The sequence below is a fragment of the Gavialis gangeticus genome, unplaced genomic scaffold (assembly GCF_001723915.1).
Source record: "Gavialis gangeticus isolate Ggan-Ray unplaced genomic scaffold, GavGan_comp1, whole genome shotgun sequence".
NCBI classification, from domain to species: domain Eukaryota; kingdom Metazoa; phylum Chordata; order Crocodylia; family Gavialidae; genus Gavialis; species Gavialis gangeticus.
In genome coordinates, this window is record NW_017728985.1 from 287381 (window position 1) to 301755 (window position 14375).

Consider the following 14375-nt stretch of genomic DNA (forward strand, 5'->3'; position numbering starts at 1 on the left):
GCCTCAGCGCCGCTCGGCTCCATGAGGGCGGGCGGCCGCGCATCCCCCCGACCCTCCCGCACGCGGCGGCGGCGGCCAGCATCCCCGGCGGGAGCTGGAGCCGAGTCCCGAGCCCGTGCAGACCGGGCCAATCAGAGCCCGCCCCCCAGCTCGCACCAATCCGCCCCTTAGAGCTCACACCAGTCAGAGCCCACCGACCCGCCCACCCCCGAGCTCGCACCAATCGGAGGCTGCCAATCCCACCCTCAGAGCTCGCACCAATCAGAGCCCGCCTCTCGCCTCAGAGCTCGCCGATCCGCCCATCACCTTCCTGCGGCATGGTGGTTAGCGGCTCTGCCCCAGCGACTGGCCGCTAGTCACCGCCGCAAGGCCCCGGCCCCGAGCAGCTGCCAGCCCAGCCGCGCGCCCCGCTGTGGCCGCTCTCCATAGGAACTGGCCCCGCGTTGTCACGGCGCCGCCACAAGGTCTCCATGGAAACTGGCCGCAGGGGCTGCCGGGAAACGGAGTCCTGCACCGCCATTTTGCCCGCCCCTGGCCTAGGGCGACTCTAGCCTCGCCCACAGCAGAGGCGGCCTCGGCTCTCGCTTTAGCTGCGTGCGGATTACAGGGAACCGCCCTCCGGGCCAGGAGGAGGCGTCTGCGCCGCGCCGCGCCGGGGAGGGCTCCGCGAGCAGCGCAAGCGGCTTGTGGCGAGTGCAGAGCTCGTGCCAGGCCCACAGCGCCACCCGGGAAGGCCTCGCTGCGAAGGACGCCCCGCGCCGCGGTCTTCTCTTCTCTTCCCTTCCACCCACACCGCGGGGCTCCGCGGGCGCACTCGGCTTTGCGGGCAGCACAGGGTAGTGTAGACCAGGTTACCTGGCCCGTGTTAGCACTGCTTGTTCTCTCCCTACACAAATAATCAACAGGAAATAATATTTATGGGTCAGTATTTAAGCGTTCTCACATAACTGTTGGGAAGGGCTTGGGGTGCAGATGTTACTTGCAAAGTGGAACAGTTTTTCAAGTCGCAAAAAAACGCTTTCAGGTCTGAAAATGCAAAACAAGGCTATCGGTGAGGCAGGGGCCCTGGGACTCCCGAGCAAGCAGAAGGGACACCTGGCTGGAGGGAGAAGCACACAGGAGGCAGCCAGTTCACAAGTCATTTTACAGTCATCCACTTTGCAGCTCTGTAAACACTGCCAAGTCAGAACAATGACATACCACCTGGTACAAACAAGCACTTGAGAGAAAGGGTGGAATAGGAAGTCTGTCTTACAGCACTTTCACACCCACATCCCAATTCCTAGATGCTCAGAAAAAGGGCAAGCTATGAGGAATGACAAACACCAGAGAAGAAGCTGAATAAACAGCAAACAAAAACATGTCCTAACAAGTCCTCTTTGGCCTCTTACCTGCTTCTGCATAAAGTAACAGTGGCCATGCCACAGCAATCTCAGAATGAGGGCAGCTCAGGCACTTTCCTGCTCATCATTTCTTACCTCTTATTTATTACATGTATCATTTACCACTTGAACTAGAAAGGATTGATGCCGCAGAATTTAAGAGAGTCACATTCAGTAATAACTATGGGAACAATCTCCCTTTGATAACTATTCTCTCATGCTTCAGTTCAACATAGAGAAGTCAACCATACTACTACTCAGTTGCCAGCCCTGGGCTGAGCAGCATTTCTATAAAGTGGCCTGTCAGTACATAAGATGCCGTTGGCACACAAGTGTAATAGATCTGAGCAGCAGTTGATTATCCTGCTGGACAATTTCTGCTGGACTAAAAGAATCTGAACTACAAAAGATCACAATGGCAGTATCTAAAAGGGTTTCGTTGACAAGTGCAAGGTGCTGCACCTGGGGAGGAAGAACCAGCACCATACCTACAGGCTGGGGAACTCCCTGCTCGTCAGTGCAGAGGTAGAAAAGGATCTTGGAGTCGTCACTGATGCCAAGATGAATATGGGCCGGCAGTGTAGGGATGCAATCAGGAAGGCCAACCGCACCTTGTCATGCATCCACAGATGCATCTCGAGCAGGTCCAGTGAGGTGATCCTCCCCCTCTATGCGGCACTGGTCAGGCCGCAGCTGGAGTACTGCATCCAGTTGTGGGCGCCGCACTTCAGGAGGGATGTGGACAACATGGAGAGGGTCCAGAGGAGGGCGCTCGCATGGTCAGGGGGCAGCAGGGCAGGCCCTACGAGGGCAGACTATGGGACTTGAACCTGTTCAGCCTCCAGAAGAGAAGGCTGAGGGGGGACCTAGTGGCCTGTTACAAACTAGTCAGAGGGGACCAGCAGGCACTGGGGGAGTCCCTGTTCCCCCGAGCACTACCAGGAATGACTAGAAATAACGGTCACAAGCTGGCAGAGGGTCAATTCAGATTAGACATCAGGAGGCACGATTTCACTGTCAGGGCGGCTAGGATCTGGAACCAACTTCCAAGAGAAGTGGTGTTGGCTCCTACCCTGGGGGTCTTTAAGACAAGGCTTGACAATCACCTTGCCAGGGTCGTTTGACCCCAGTACTCTTTCCTGCCATGGCAGGGGGTCGGACTAGATGATATGCTCAGGTCCCTTCCGACCCTACTAACTATGAAACTATCAAAGCTATACCTGGGGCCAAAAAAAAAAAAAAAAAAAGGCCAAGGAACTCTTGGCACTAGGTAACTTTATTATTGAGTACTGTTAAAATCATTATTGAAATATTCTGTTCCATGCGTAGATGGATCTGCTAGTTTTAGGAATCAACTCCACCAACTGATTTTGGCCTTGGAAAAGAATGCAACTGCGGCAAATCCAGACAATAATGTTTGTTACACTTCACAACACTGATTTATTTAATCTACAAGGTGCAAATCCACCCTGCCCTCTTCCCAACTTCAGACTAACAGAACTAACCACCTCTGTTTACTGAGCTCGCAATACCATTTTCATATAAATGCAGGAGAAATTTGCCTTCAAATGGCTCATTATTCTGTACACTAAACTCTGATTAATGCACCTATTGGATAACTTGCCATTGTTCCAATTTCCTCCCCCATTTCCCCGGGATTAAGTCCTGATAATTGGTTACTACTGGATAGTTTGTCATGGTTTGCATTTCTCTTGGAGAGATCAATTAGCCAGTATTTACTGTACACAAATTATAATTAAGTTCAAGGCTGTGTGCACATTCAGAAACATCATGGCTTATATAAACACAGAAACAGCAAAACAACTAGAGGAATCCTTCCATATACACTACAAACCCAAACACCATTGTAAACAATCATCCTGTGCTGCTTCCTGTATTAAAACACAAGTTTTCTTATTTCCAAGTACCTGGTTTGCACTGCAAGATTATAGCCATACAAAGACTAACTTTTCTTGTTCTTCCTAGAAAGCCTACTTATAACTAAGTCATGAAATAGGAGAAACAGCATTCCTATTCTGAAACATTTATTTTCAGCTTAAATGCAGAAGCTGTCATTTTCTTTTTTGCTACTGCTAGAAATGAAAGTCAATGGGTTTATCATCTGCATTGGCTCAAACTTTGAAATTTACTCTGTGGTGCCCTCTTGTGATCCTGCAGCAGAAATTTCAGCTATTTGGCAATGCCCACCCCTTTCAAACAGCAAAGAAATCCACTCAGGTACAGCACATATCTTTGGGACTGCAATATCACTGAAGGTTTTTGTAATATGGGTTTGCCTCAAAGCCCCATGCTCTCCATCCCAACTAAAGGATACTAAGTGAAAGCTAACTGAATGATTTCTGGAGAGATCTCAGCTCTGGGACTGTTTGCTTTTTGCACTGAGGTCTAACAATACATCCAAATCCTCATGAGGCTGGAATGCAAATACGTACCCTCTGCATGACACGAAAGATTGGCACATTAGATTTCTGCATTATACCACCGTTTCAATTCTGCAAGAAATCTGAAAGGCATTAGAAAATAAGGTTTATAAAGATGGTGTCCTTTACACAAAGGGTTCCTTCCCTTACCTCATGCTGTCACAATTCTTTTCCCATTTTACCAAACCATAAGCAAAAGAGACAGCAAACAAGGTGGTAAGCACAATCAGAAAACAGGGCAGCCTAAGGAGGCATGCTCTGAAAATTCATTGGCCTGGATGCTGTCAAGCTTAAATCTAGGATTCCAGTTGGCAGTCTGCAGGAGTGATAGATGTTGGGTGTTGCAGGATGCAGCATATCCACTGCAGCACTAGCCTGGCAGCAAGACACAAATAGCACACTACCTCAGCTCTGTTTGGAACTAATGCTGGCTCTGAGCCAACGTTTCCTTTAAAAGGGATTGAAAAGAAACCCTTTAAGATACAAATATGCCCCTTCTATAAAAATAAAAACATGAGAAGATGTTGAGTAATGTGTAAAAGGATTAAAATAAAGAATAATATAGAACAAGAAAACCCACAAAATATTTAAAACATTAAGAGAAAGAGGGGAAACAAAAATAAGTTTCAAAAGCAGAATCCAAAAATAGGAAAAAAATGGAGAAGAATACTGGAAAAGATGAGAAATTAAATGAGGTTGCAGGAAAATGACCAGAGGGAAAAACAGAATGAACATCAAAAGTACAATTCGTGTTTATTTGTTTTCCGCTCTGAATTACATTATGTGCTTAGATCTCTCTCTTTTTAGCATTACAGTATTTGGTTCAAATAAGGTTTTCTTTTTTGTCTGAACTGCAAAAAAAACAATGTAGGGCTCTGCTAAGAACTTCTGCTGTGCCAGAATTTGCATGGATTGAAAACAACTTTTGTCAGTGTTTTACACTATAACAAAAGTCCTGGATTCCAAACAAGCTGTAGTATGGATCAAATTCCTCTGCTATCATGAACATGCAGATATTAAACATTGGAAATAATTGCAAAACATAAGCCAAAAATATATAGCTGGGGTGTATCACGGCACATGTCTGAAAACTGAGTAAATACCACTGTAGGTATGGTTTCAACTGCTCCGATCATTCCTTATTATCTCTCAAACTCTCTCAAGAATTCACCTGTTGAACTGATAGATTTTCCACAAATGACTGTTGCATAATTATTCATTAACCTGAAAAACTCTCCTTTAGTGTTTTGGAAATATAGCAGAAAAGATCCTGAAGCATCTCTCTCTCTAAAAAACTTTATTTTGGGTTAATAAACTAATAATGTTCAGAATGAACAAGTTCACCTTGTAAACATGAGAAATTTTAAAGCTCAGGTTGGGTGCTCAACCATAACTGCCTCCTGGCATATTTGCATATTAAAGCCTTTAGTTATGAGATCTGCATCACGAACTTAGGTCTAAAATTCATAACTGTCAAGTGTTTAACTTTGGACTCTAATTTTTTATTATTTTGTGCTATTGGAGACCTGGAACCATATTTTCAGCTGTGCCCATTTTATGTCCTGTAACACAGCTCACAAACATATGTAAGGTTCACTACATGTAAACCCTTTGTGTGTCTAACTATGAATCCTTGCAACTAAACCATTAAAATCCCTTACGAAAAAAAAAACAGCTTTCAAGCTGCCGGCGAGAAACTCTATAAAGAAATGTTCTGCTAGTTCTGACAATATTGATAGATGGCAGACAAATAGCATAAACCAGCTAAAATTCACTGCTTTCCTGGATCAAGTTATTATAGCCTGTCCAGCTTCAGAGCACACACGAGCCACAGGCCCCCAGCTCCCATGGCCGTGTGGGCTGTGGGCTCCCGGGCTCCAGCTGTGCAACCCTGCCCCAGCTGTGTGGGCAGGAAGCTGAATCTGGCAGAGGGCATGGGAGCCTGCAGCCTCTGGCCAGCTGCGGCAACAGCAGCAGGAAGGGGAACAAGGGGAGGAGTGATGTGGAGGTAGGAGCCCATGGACTGACTAAACCCTGCATGAGCCACATGCACAGCCTGTCAGTTGGGCAGCCCTGGCCTACTTCAACAGTGCAGAATTAAGTATAATATCTCCACCCGCCCCGTCATCATCAGGCCCCCTGCCTGAAAATATGGGCCTCTCTCCAATTCTCCTAGGTTTTAAAAAACCTTTGAGACTACAATTAAGCCTTGTGTCCTGGATCTTCACTGTATTGTTTTTAAAGGACTGCCATTTGGAGGGCAATAACTGCAACACAGCACTCAGGATACACAGTAGTCACTCCATATTGCTATTTTAATGCCTCTACTGTAACTTAAGTAAAGGTTTCCACGCTGAACAGAGTGGGCTACTTTGTCACCACTAACAAGCCACTGGTATTGGACACAACGTAACTGCTCAGTTAGAAGGTCTACTGGACTGACAACTTTTTGCATATCTTCATTTTCCAAGATTCCTGTAACCCCAGTTGTACCCACAGGTACTCCTTCACAGATCATAGGATCATAGAATCATGAGTTGGAAGGGACCTAGACAGATCATTGAGTCTGACCCCCTACCATGGGCAGGAAGGAGTGCTGGGGGTGGCAGGGGTCATGAGACCCCAGCCAGGTGCCTATCCAGTCTCCTCTTGAAGATCTCCAGGGAAGGTGAGAGCACCACCTCTCTGGGAAGCCTATTCCAGGTTCTGGCCAACGGTTTTAATTTCATCTTCCTTGAATCCCTTTCTGGTTGCCATTCCACACTGCCAGTGCTCATTCCCCATCCTCAGTCCCCCTTTTTTATATTCCGATATTTTCAAAGATAGAGTCCTTCTTGCAAATGCAGAGAGGTCCTGCCTCAGAATGGGCAATCAACCATTCTTGCACAGCCCTCATGCACTCCTATTCACTGACTTTTAAAAACAGAGAGTCCCTGTGCAACTGATAAGGAAATGTTTCATTACTGTGCCAACTATGTGGCTTCAGTAGGCCCGCTCAGAACTTAAATATGTTAGGAAGATGTTTGCACTGTGCTATTTATCTATGTAAACTAAACAGCGCCTTTAGACCCACTCTTCCAGACCCTAAATTAAGAATAGACTATAATGGGACAAATAGTAACAAAACAGGGACAGGAGTGAAGGTCAGAGGTTAATAACTAGTGTGCCAGGGGACGGCACCTGGCAGAGCACACTGGACAGCACCCACTGACCCTCAAACAAGTTTAAGAAGCCAGTGGACACTGCCCTTGCCACAAAGGAATCAAAGTAAACCAGTCCTCAAAACTCATTCATAAATGCAATTCATACAGGGCAGCTCACAGTCCTGAGGTCTTTCCCCAGACCCCAAGGAGGTACCACCAGTTTCATGCTGCTCCCTCAGCACTACAGTGTAGTCTTCCTTCCCTGCTGCCCGAGTTCCTTCTCTTGGTCTCAGTGCTGCTGCCTCCAGCGTTGCAGACCTCAGTCTTTTGTCAGACCCTGGGGGTCACAGCAGCTAATTAGAAAGACGAAGTGGGAGACAGCAAGCTCATTCACCTCCAATCCAAAGAACAGAGAAAAACACTCAGAGAGGAAGACCCCGAACACCTGCAGCTGTTGGTAAAAGCAGGGGTCAGGGCAAAGAAAACAGGGCTGTGACATTCTTCACTAACAGGAGAGAATATGCAGCAGGTCCTCAGCAACCTTTGCAGGCAAAGAGGCTCCATACCTCCCTTTGTATTTAAAAAAGCATTGCTCCAAGCTGTTTTCTCCCATTACACCCACACTCCCTTAAAAAAAACAAGGCTGGTCCCAAGCACGAGTTCCCCTGCCCCAAGCCCCTATCACTCTTGTGAAGAAAAGGGTAGGAGCAAGAACAGTAGCTCAAACTCAAAGCTGCCCAAACAGCAACCTGACCCCCCTGGGGCAGCACAGTGGAGTTATACTGAAGTCACCTAAACATGCCTCTCTGCCAGCCAACAGTGAGCCCTGTAGCAACTGAGAATGGTTTTATGGTGCTGGGAGATTGCCCTCTGCAGAGGGAATCCACTCTCCTTTACTCAGACAGCTTTAGAAAAACTTTCCTCTAAAAACATGAGATGTAGAGAAGAATCTTAGCACGTCACAGACGACTTGACTCCAAGTCAAAAAGGGCTCTAATGTGGGGAACAAAGAGTAATGTATGCAAGTCTAATTATTTTGCCTGGAATTGTGCAATTCTTGTGGTATTAACCAAAGAGTAATGATGCCTTCAGAAAGTGTACACAAAGTCTCCCTGGGTGCCCACTTAATGTTCCTGAAAAATTAAACTTTAGCCCTGAAACATCCACACAGCTAGAGGTGCAACAGGGTATGTTTAAGCCACAGGAGATTCTAAGACAGTGATTCTTAATTAGGGTGCAGACCACCCTGGGGTGCTCCAAGATTTTTCTTGAAGGGTGCCCCAAGGTGTGAGGAGATAAGAAGGTATGAGGAGATAAATGCCAGCTCCTCCCTGCCTGACTGCTCCCCTGCCCCCACAGCCCAGCCCTTCTGGAAGGAGGTAAGCATTGGAATACATATAATAGTTCACGGGTTTTCAAGCCCTGGAGGCCCCCTTTTTAATAAGTGTACCCTGGGGGCGGGGGGTGGCAAGCAGTGGAGTCTGTGCAGCCCTGCTTTCATTCTGGCCCTGCTCCTGCGAGGCAGCAGCGGGGGTGGCAGTGCTCCATCCCTGCCCGCCCCCATATACACCCTGGGACCTTTCAAAGTACACCCAGGGATACACGTACCCCCGGTTGACAACCCCTGTACTAGTTCTTAAAAGAGGGTGCTGGCTCAAGCACAAGTTACAAAGGGTTTCCTCAAATCAAACAAAGGGTACCTCAAGTCCAGAAAAGTTGAGAGCCACTTCTCTAAGGGATCATCACTGGGTTCCAGCTCTCAAATGGGAAGCTAGAAAGAGGGTGTACACCATGTGAAATTCCTAGAGACCCTGAGCTAAGGGTGACGCCAGGACTATTTGGATTCCAGAGACTTCATGCTCCCCAAAAATCAATGGACTGAGACACAGCAGCAGCCTGGTGAATGTCCGTGAGCAAGAGCTTAATGAGAGCTGTCACCCAGTCTCAGGGCTGAAGCTGTTACGCTCACGTATACAGACAGTGCACCCAGAGGCTCACTGGAAAAGGTCACTCAGATCGAAGATCAGGGCAGCAAACTCAGTGTAAATCTGTGAGAAAGGTTTAATAGAACAGTTATCATCACCTAATGTTATACAGCTTAGAAGTAACAAATGTACATGAGATAGGAATCCCCTAAACAAAGTTTTGCTAAATATACTTCTGCTTTAAAGACCAAATGTTTAATTGATTGGTTTGATACCCCAGGGATTCCCAAAGCTAGGTAGGAAAGCCAAGCAAGAACGCAGACTTGGAAGTCAGACAAAAGGGACCTCCATCTACCAAAACAGTCACTTGGTCACTTAATAAATGCCACTTCTGTGCCCTTGAAACAGGCCTACAGTGCCCCCAACCCTCTAGTTCACATAACTCAGCCAGTGCACAATCCCCATCACAGAGATCCCCAGGCTCTGGGGACTCTAAAATCCCACGTATCTCACTATTACATACCACCACTTTTGTAAATCTGCACTGAACAGCAGCCTGTGCTGAGACTGTAGACTGGGTGCTATAGTAAGACTTAGATCCTACTGTGCTGCTACCAGGCAGCTGGAGAACCCCAGCCCAAGGATAATACCCACCTCACATGGTGCTGGCATACATGGCTCTGTGTAGAGGGAAGGACAGGGTAAGCGAGCATTATGGCTGGACTGCACAGTATGGCACCCTGTCTCTTGTAAGCCAGTGGCAAGGCAGAAGACCTTCGTCCAGCCTTTCACTGTTCTAACTTGCACCAGGAGCTGGCTCAGTACAGTTAGCCTGATGACTGGGGACACAAAAAAATGACTCTGAATCACCTCTGCCTCCTCTCCAGCCTCACATTACTGGGCAGGAACTTGGGGATATTTGAGGATCCAGTGCTGTAACTTCTGTAGCAACCAATTAAAATACTGTTCAAAAGACAAAGTCTCGCTGGGGAAACAGTGTGTCAAGCTGTACTTAACACACAGTTGTACATGTTCAAAGCGCAGCAGCATCTCATGGGTGTGCAAGAATGTGGTCTGAATGTGGCGTCTCATTTAACTTTTGTTGATCTCTGTGTGAGTTACTAGGATCAGCAATAGCCTTAACTAGTTACTTATATGAAGGACATAATTTTGTAGTGGCATATATATTTCTCTCTAAAGTTCAATTAATAGTTTTCATAGTAGTTTGTTTCTGTTTGGCATATCAAGCCATTACCTAGGAAACAATAGTGAATTGTTAAAGTATTTACAATTTATTTAAAAAATAGCAATAATACCTGTAAAATGCAAGAATGAAAGAAATAAAAACATAGTAGCAGGAGAGAGAGGAAACACTGCAAAAGGGATAAGCAGGCAAAGAAATTAAGAGTCAGGCATAAGCAGCACTAGTAATTGGATTACAGGAACCAGAGAGAGAGAGAGACATAAAATGGTACAAAAATAAAGAAGGTGGAAGAGAATAAAGGGCAATAGAAAAGAAAATTACTGTGTGAAAAACAAAAAGCATCAAGGGCAGTCTATTCTATTTAATATAATATAACACGTGATTCCCCCCCACCTCAGATTTCTCTAACCTACTAGTTCTAAAAGTTACCACACTTACAAAAAAAACACCCCCAAAACTATTATGAACCTATGATACCATTTTTGTTTCGTTCCTCCTGTGCCTCTGCTTCCTACCCGTGTCATGCAAACCTACCTTACAGGAGATCTATGAGGATAAATAAATACATACAAATTTAAAATCAGTGCAACTTATGTCCTAAGGGACATTTCAGAAGTGCCCACCTGTATCTTTAGGTATCCACCTACCTCTTATTTAGAAAGCAGCTGTTAAGTTATGTAAAGCTTTTTTATGCCGATTAAGATAATCACTTGAAGTACTGTATCAGTGATACAAAGATATACCTGTACCTATAAAGTATCACACAGTTGTGCTAAGATGTTACAGGAACAGATAAGAAGTTAGGTCTTATGATCTGCTAGGTGGTCACTGAGGAATCCTAGTGAGAACATATTTCACTTCTGCATTTCTTCTATGAAGTATAATATTTAGTTCTACTCTTTCATTTCCATGGTTCTGAACAAAGGCATTAAATTCAAATTTCCAATTTTGATAACTGCAGCTGTTTTCTCTAACACAAGCTTCAAGCTGCAAAACCGCTCACTGACTTGCGTTGCAATTTATAAACGGCTCGCTAAGGAATCTCCAAAAAGGACTTTAGCTAGTACTGCAACATGGCTTCCTTTGAGATACCTCAGTTCTACAGTAGAGCATTTCTGACTCTTTATTTTCTGTGGTGTTGATTCAGTAGGCCTTACCGAAGTAAGAAGTATGTTATTACTAGAGGTATGGAAAGACACTCTTACCAGAAGAGACTAAAAAGATTGGAACTACTCTCATTTAGAAAGGAGATGAAGTGACATGTACAAAAGAATTAATGGTGCAGCAAAGGCAAGCCTAGCACCCTACATGGTTTCCCATAATTCAGGAGGAAAGAGACATTTGTTGAATTTTAAAAAGCAATTAAAACTAATAAAAGTAAACATTTTTGATTCTTTGCACATAATTAACCTATACCAGGGGTTTTCAACCTTTTTAAAGAAATGTACCCCTTCTAGTGGCGGCAGTCAGACACGAAGCAGGGGGAGGAAAGGCTCACATACGGCAGCCACTGCCACCACCCACTACCCTGCACTGCTGCCACCATGCCCCGCTTTCCCACAGCTAGTCACACAAGTGTCTTCACGGGCTGCTGATGGGCCTTGCACCCGGGCAACTGCATGCCACCCATGAGCAGCCCACAAAGCCACATGTGTGACTGAGCATGGGAAAGCGGCGGTGTGGGGTGGTGGGCAGTGGCGCAGCATGGTGGATGACGGTGGCAGCCGCCACACGCGAGCTGCCCCCTCCCCACATCTGGCTGGTCGGGTGATGTCTGTGCGGCCCGCAGAGGGGCGTTGCTGCCCTTGCCTCCGTCCCAGCCCTGCCTCAGAGAGGTGGCGGCACAGGGTGGCTGCAGCGCTCCGTCCCTGCCCACTCATGCGTATCCCCTAGGACGTTCCCAAATACCCCTAGGGGTATGCATACCCCCAGGTGACAACCCCTGACCCATAGAACTGATCTCCACCTTGTATCCATAGGTATAACAGTCAAAATCTCCTTGCAGTGAAGTCCATTACAATTAAAATTTTAGAGCAACCAACATATTTCTAAGCCCCAGCTGCTTGTCTCAGTACACACTGTCAAATCGATCTGATTAAATTAATTATGACAAAAAAGCATTACAACAAGCACCATTTCCAGTCCTTGTATTTGTATTAGTCTCTCATTACAGTGAACAAAAGAAAGAGCTGAAGGTACCTGTAACACCAAAATTTCATAAACATGCAGAAATGTTGTCCACATAGGCAAGGTGCAGCTGAAGCCTTTTCACTGCCTCCGTTTTCCATTTCCCCCCTCAGCCATGATGGCAGGATTCAGAAAATAATGTGGAGCACAGACACATTTGTCAGCCAAAAAGAGGTACTAGGTCACAAGTAAGTGTACCTGTATGGACAAATGAGAAATCAACCATGAAGTACGAGCAGGCACTGACTTACCTGGCATCAGTTGCTCCACAGGAACTTTGTTTGCCCACTCTTACCCTGAAGTAAGCGAAAGCTAAACCACATCAACTCAGCCCGGGTCCATTCAGCTGTTTGCCTCTTTAAAAAAAAAAGTTTAACTTCTTAAAATTTATAGTACAGCAGAATAAACTAGGCACTCTCCCTCCCCCAGCTGCATTAAACAGAATACAGATAAGATTTAAAGCTTCTGCCACAGAGCATTAAGTGACCACTAACTGATGGGCTATAGGAGGACATTTTTTGTAAGGGAAGGTTATTCTGGAATTGACCGTGTGTGGCAGGGATGTCACATTCACTGGGTGCTCTGGGCCGCATCCTGACTACCAAGAGCCTCACAGGCTGCTGCAGCAGTGGGGCAACGGTTAATCCAGTCACTGCTTGCTCTACTCCCTCTAGGCTTGTAGACCAGGTGAAATGGCTTCAGGATCCGTGGTACCACCAGACATCAGTTTAGCTAGTGCACATGATTCTCCTGCCTGAAAGGAAAATTGTACATCTGAGTGTGCATGACTTGCTAAATGGTATAAGCTTACAAGAGGCAGGAGTATACATGGAAAATACCCATGAAAAATCCCACAGAACATCTCATAGCACAAATCACCAACTCAAGTGTGCTAACTTGAGAAAACATCAATGAAAAGTTTGGGAAGGTAGATTTTTTTCCCTCAAAAATCTTGCCCCAGAATCCACCATCCTCTTGCACAAAGCAGACGAGCCCCTACTTGCCTTTATGATGTTCAAGGTGTGTAGAAACTTGCCAACTCACCCTCTATAGTCAGCTTCTCCATCCCACCCACTGATCTCATAAACAAACTGGAAAAATGTGGGGATGCATAGAACATAGCCAGAAATGATTTGTAGTTGGCTGAGTAACTCCAAGCACAGAGTAGCTATAAATGGAGCAACGTCAGAATGGCAGGGGGTTTCAAGTGGGGTACCACAGAGACCTGTTTGGGTGCAGCGCTATTCACTGTTTTAATGACTTGAATGCAAAAAAGCAAGCACTTCTTGATCAAGCTTACAAATGACAAAACCTGGAAGACCTTGATAACTTGGAGAACTGAGCGTATGACAACAAAATGCACTTCAGCAAAGATGAAAGCAAGATGCTACACCAAGGCAGGAAGAAGCAAATGAATGAATAGAGCAGGAAGATGACTGCCCAGGCAGCCGTGGTGCTAAGGGTGTGGAGGTCTGAGGGTGGCTGGTGGATCACAGCCTCAATACGAGCCAGTAACACTATACAGTCAGCATAACAGATCCGGTTTGGACCTCCCCACCCCCCATCACTGGGATGTAGGGAGTAAGACACGGGAGGGGACTATGCTGCTCTACTCAGTTCTGGGCTCCACAGATTAAGACTGTGGAGAAACTGGAGAGGATCCCAGAGCAATCAGAGATGATAACGGCACTAAGGAAAGGCTGGGAGAACTAGTCATGTTTAGCTGGGTAAAAAAAGGAGATGGAGCAGGAAGGGGGACGTGATAGCAGTGTTCAAATATTTGAAAAGCTGCCTTAAAGAAGAAACAGTAAGACTTTTTCTACTTTGCCAAACAGGGTTTAAGCTACAGCAAAACACTTAAATCCAGGAAAAAACATTCTTCCCATCAGAGCAGTGGCACAAGCTGGAGAGAGCTCTTGCGAGTGATCAGAGCAAGCCCTTTCCAGCAGAAACCCATGAAAGGGCAGGGAAGCAATCCCAGCCCAGAGCTGAACCTCTGTCAAGTCCCAGCTAGGGCTGGGGCGCCCAGGGGGCTTTCCAAGCGTGCATTAGACAAGGTGCCTGGGTCGCTTGGTTTTTGCCTGTGGTGTCAG

General features: G+C 46.2%; 1 protein-coding gene across 3 annotated transcripts in view; it reads right to left on the reverse strand.

Moving 5' to 3' along the window:
- The window catches only part of GARNL3 (GTPase activating Rap/RanGAP domain like 3), a 147005-nt gene extending 133126 nt beyond the window's left edge, over window positions 1-13879 (reverse strand). Inside the window, exons 1-2 of one of the 3 annotated variants that reach the window (XM_019514037.1) lie at window positions 12578-13879; window positions 12295-12480 (exon numbers count right to left, since the gene is read on the reverse strand). In XM_019514037.1, the coding sequence (XP_019369582.1) occupies window positions 12295-12383 (89 nt within the window). In that variant the 5' untranslated portion in view covers window positions 12384-12480; window positions 12578-13879. Of the gene's footprint in view, window positions 1-3973; window positions 5789-12294 lie in introns of those variants that run through there. The other 2 variants (XM_019514027.1, XM_019514047.1) reach the window with 2 other exon arrangements.
- Window positions 13880-14375: the final 496 nt, after the last annotated feature.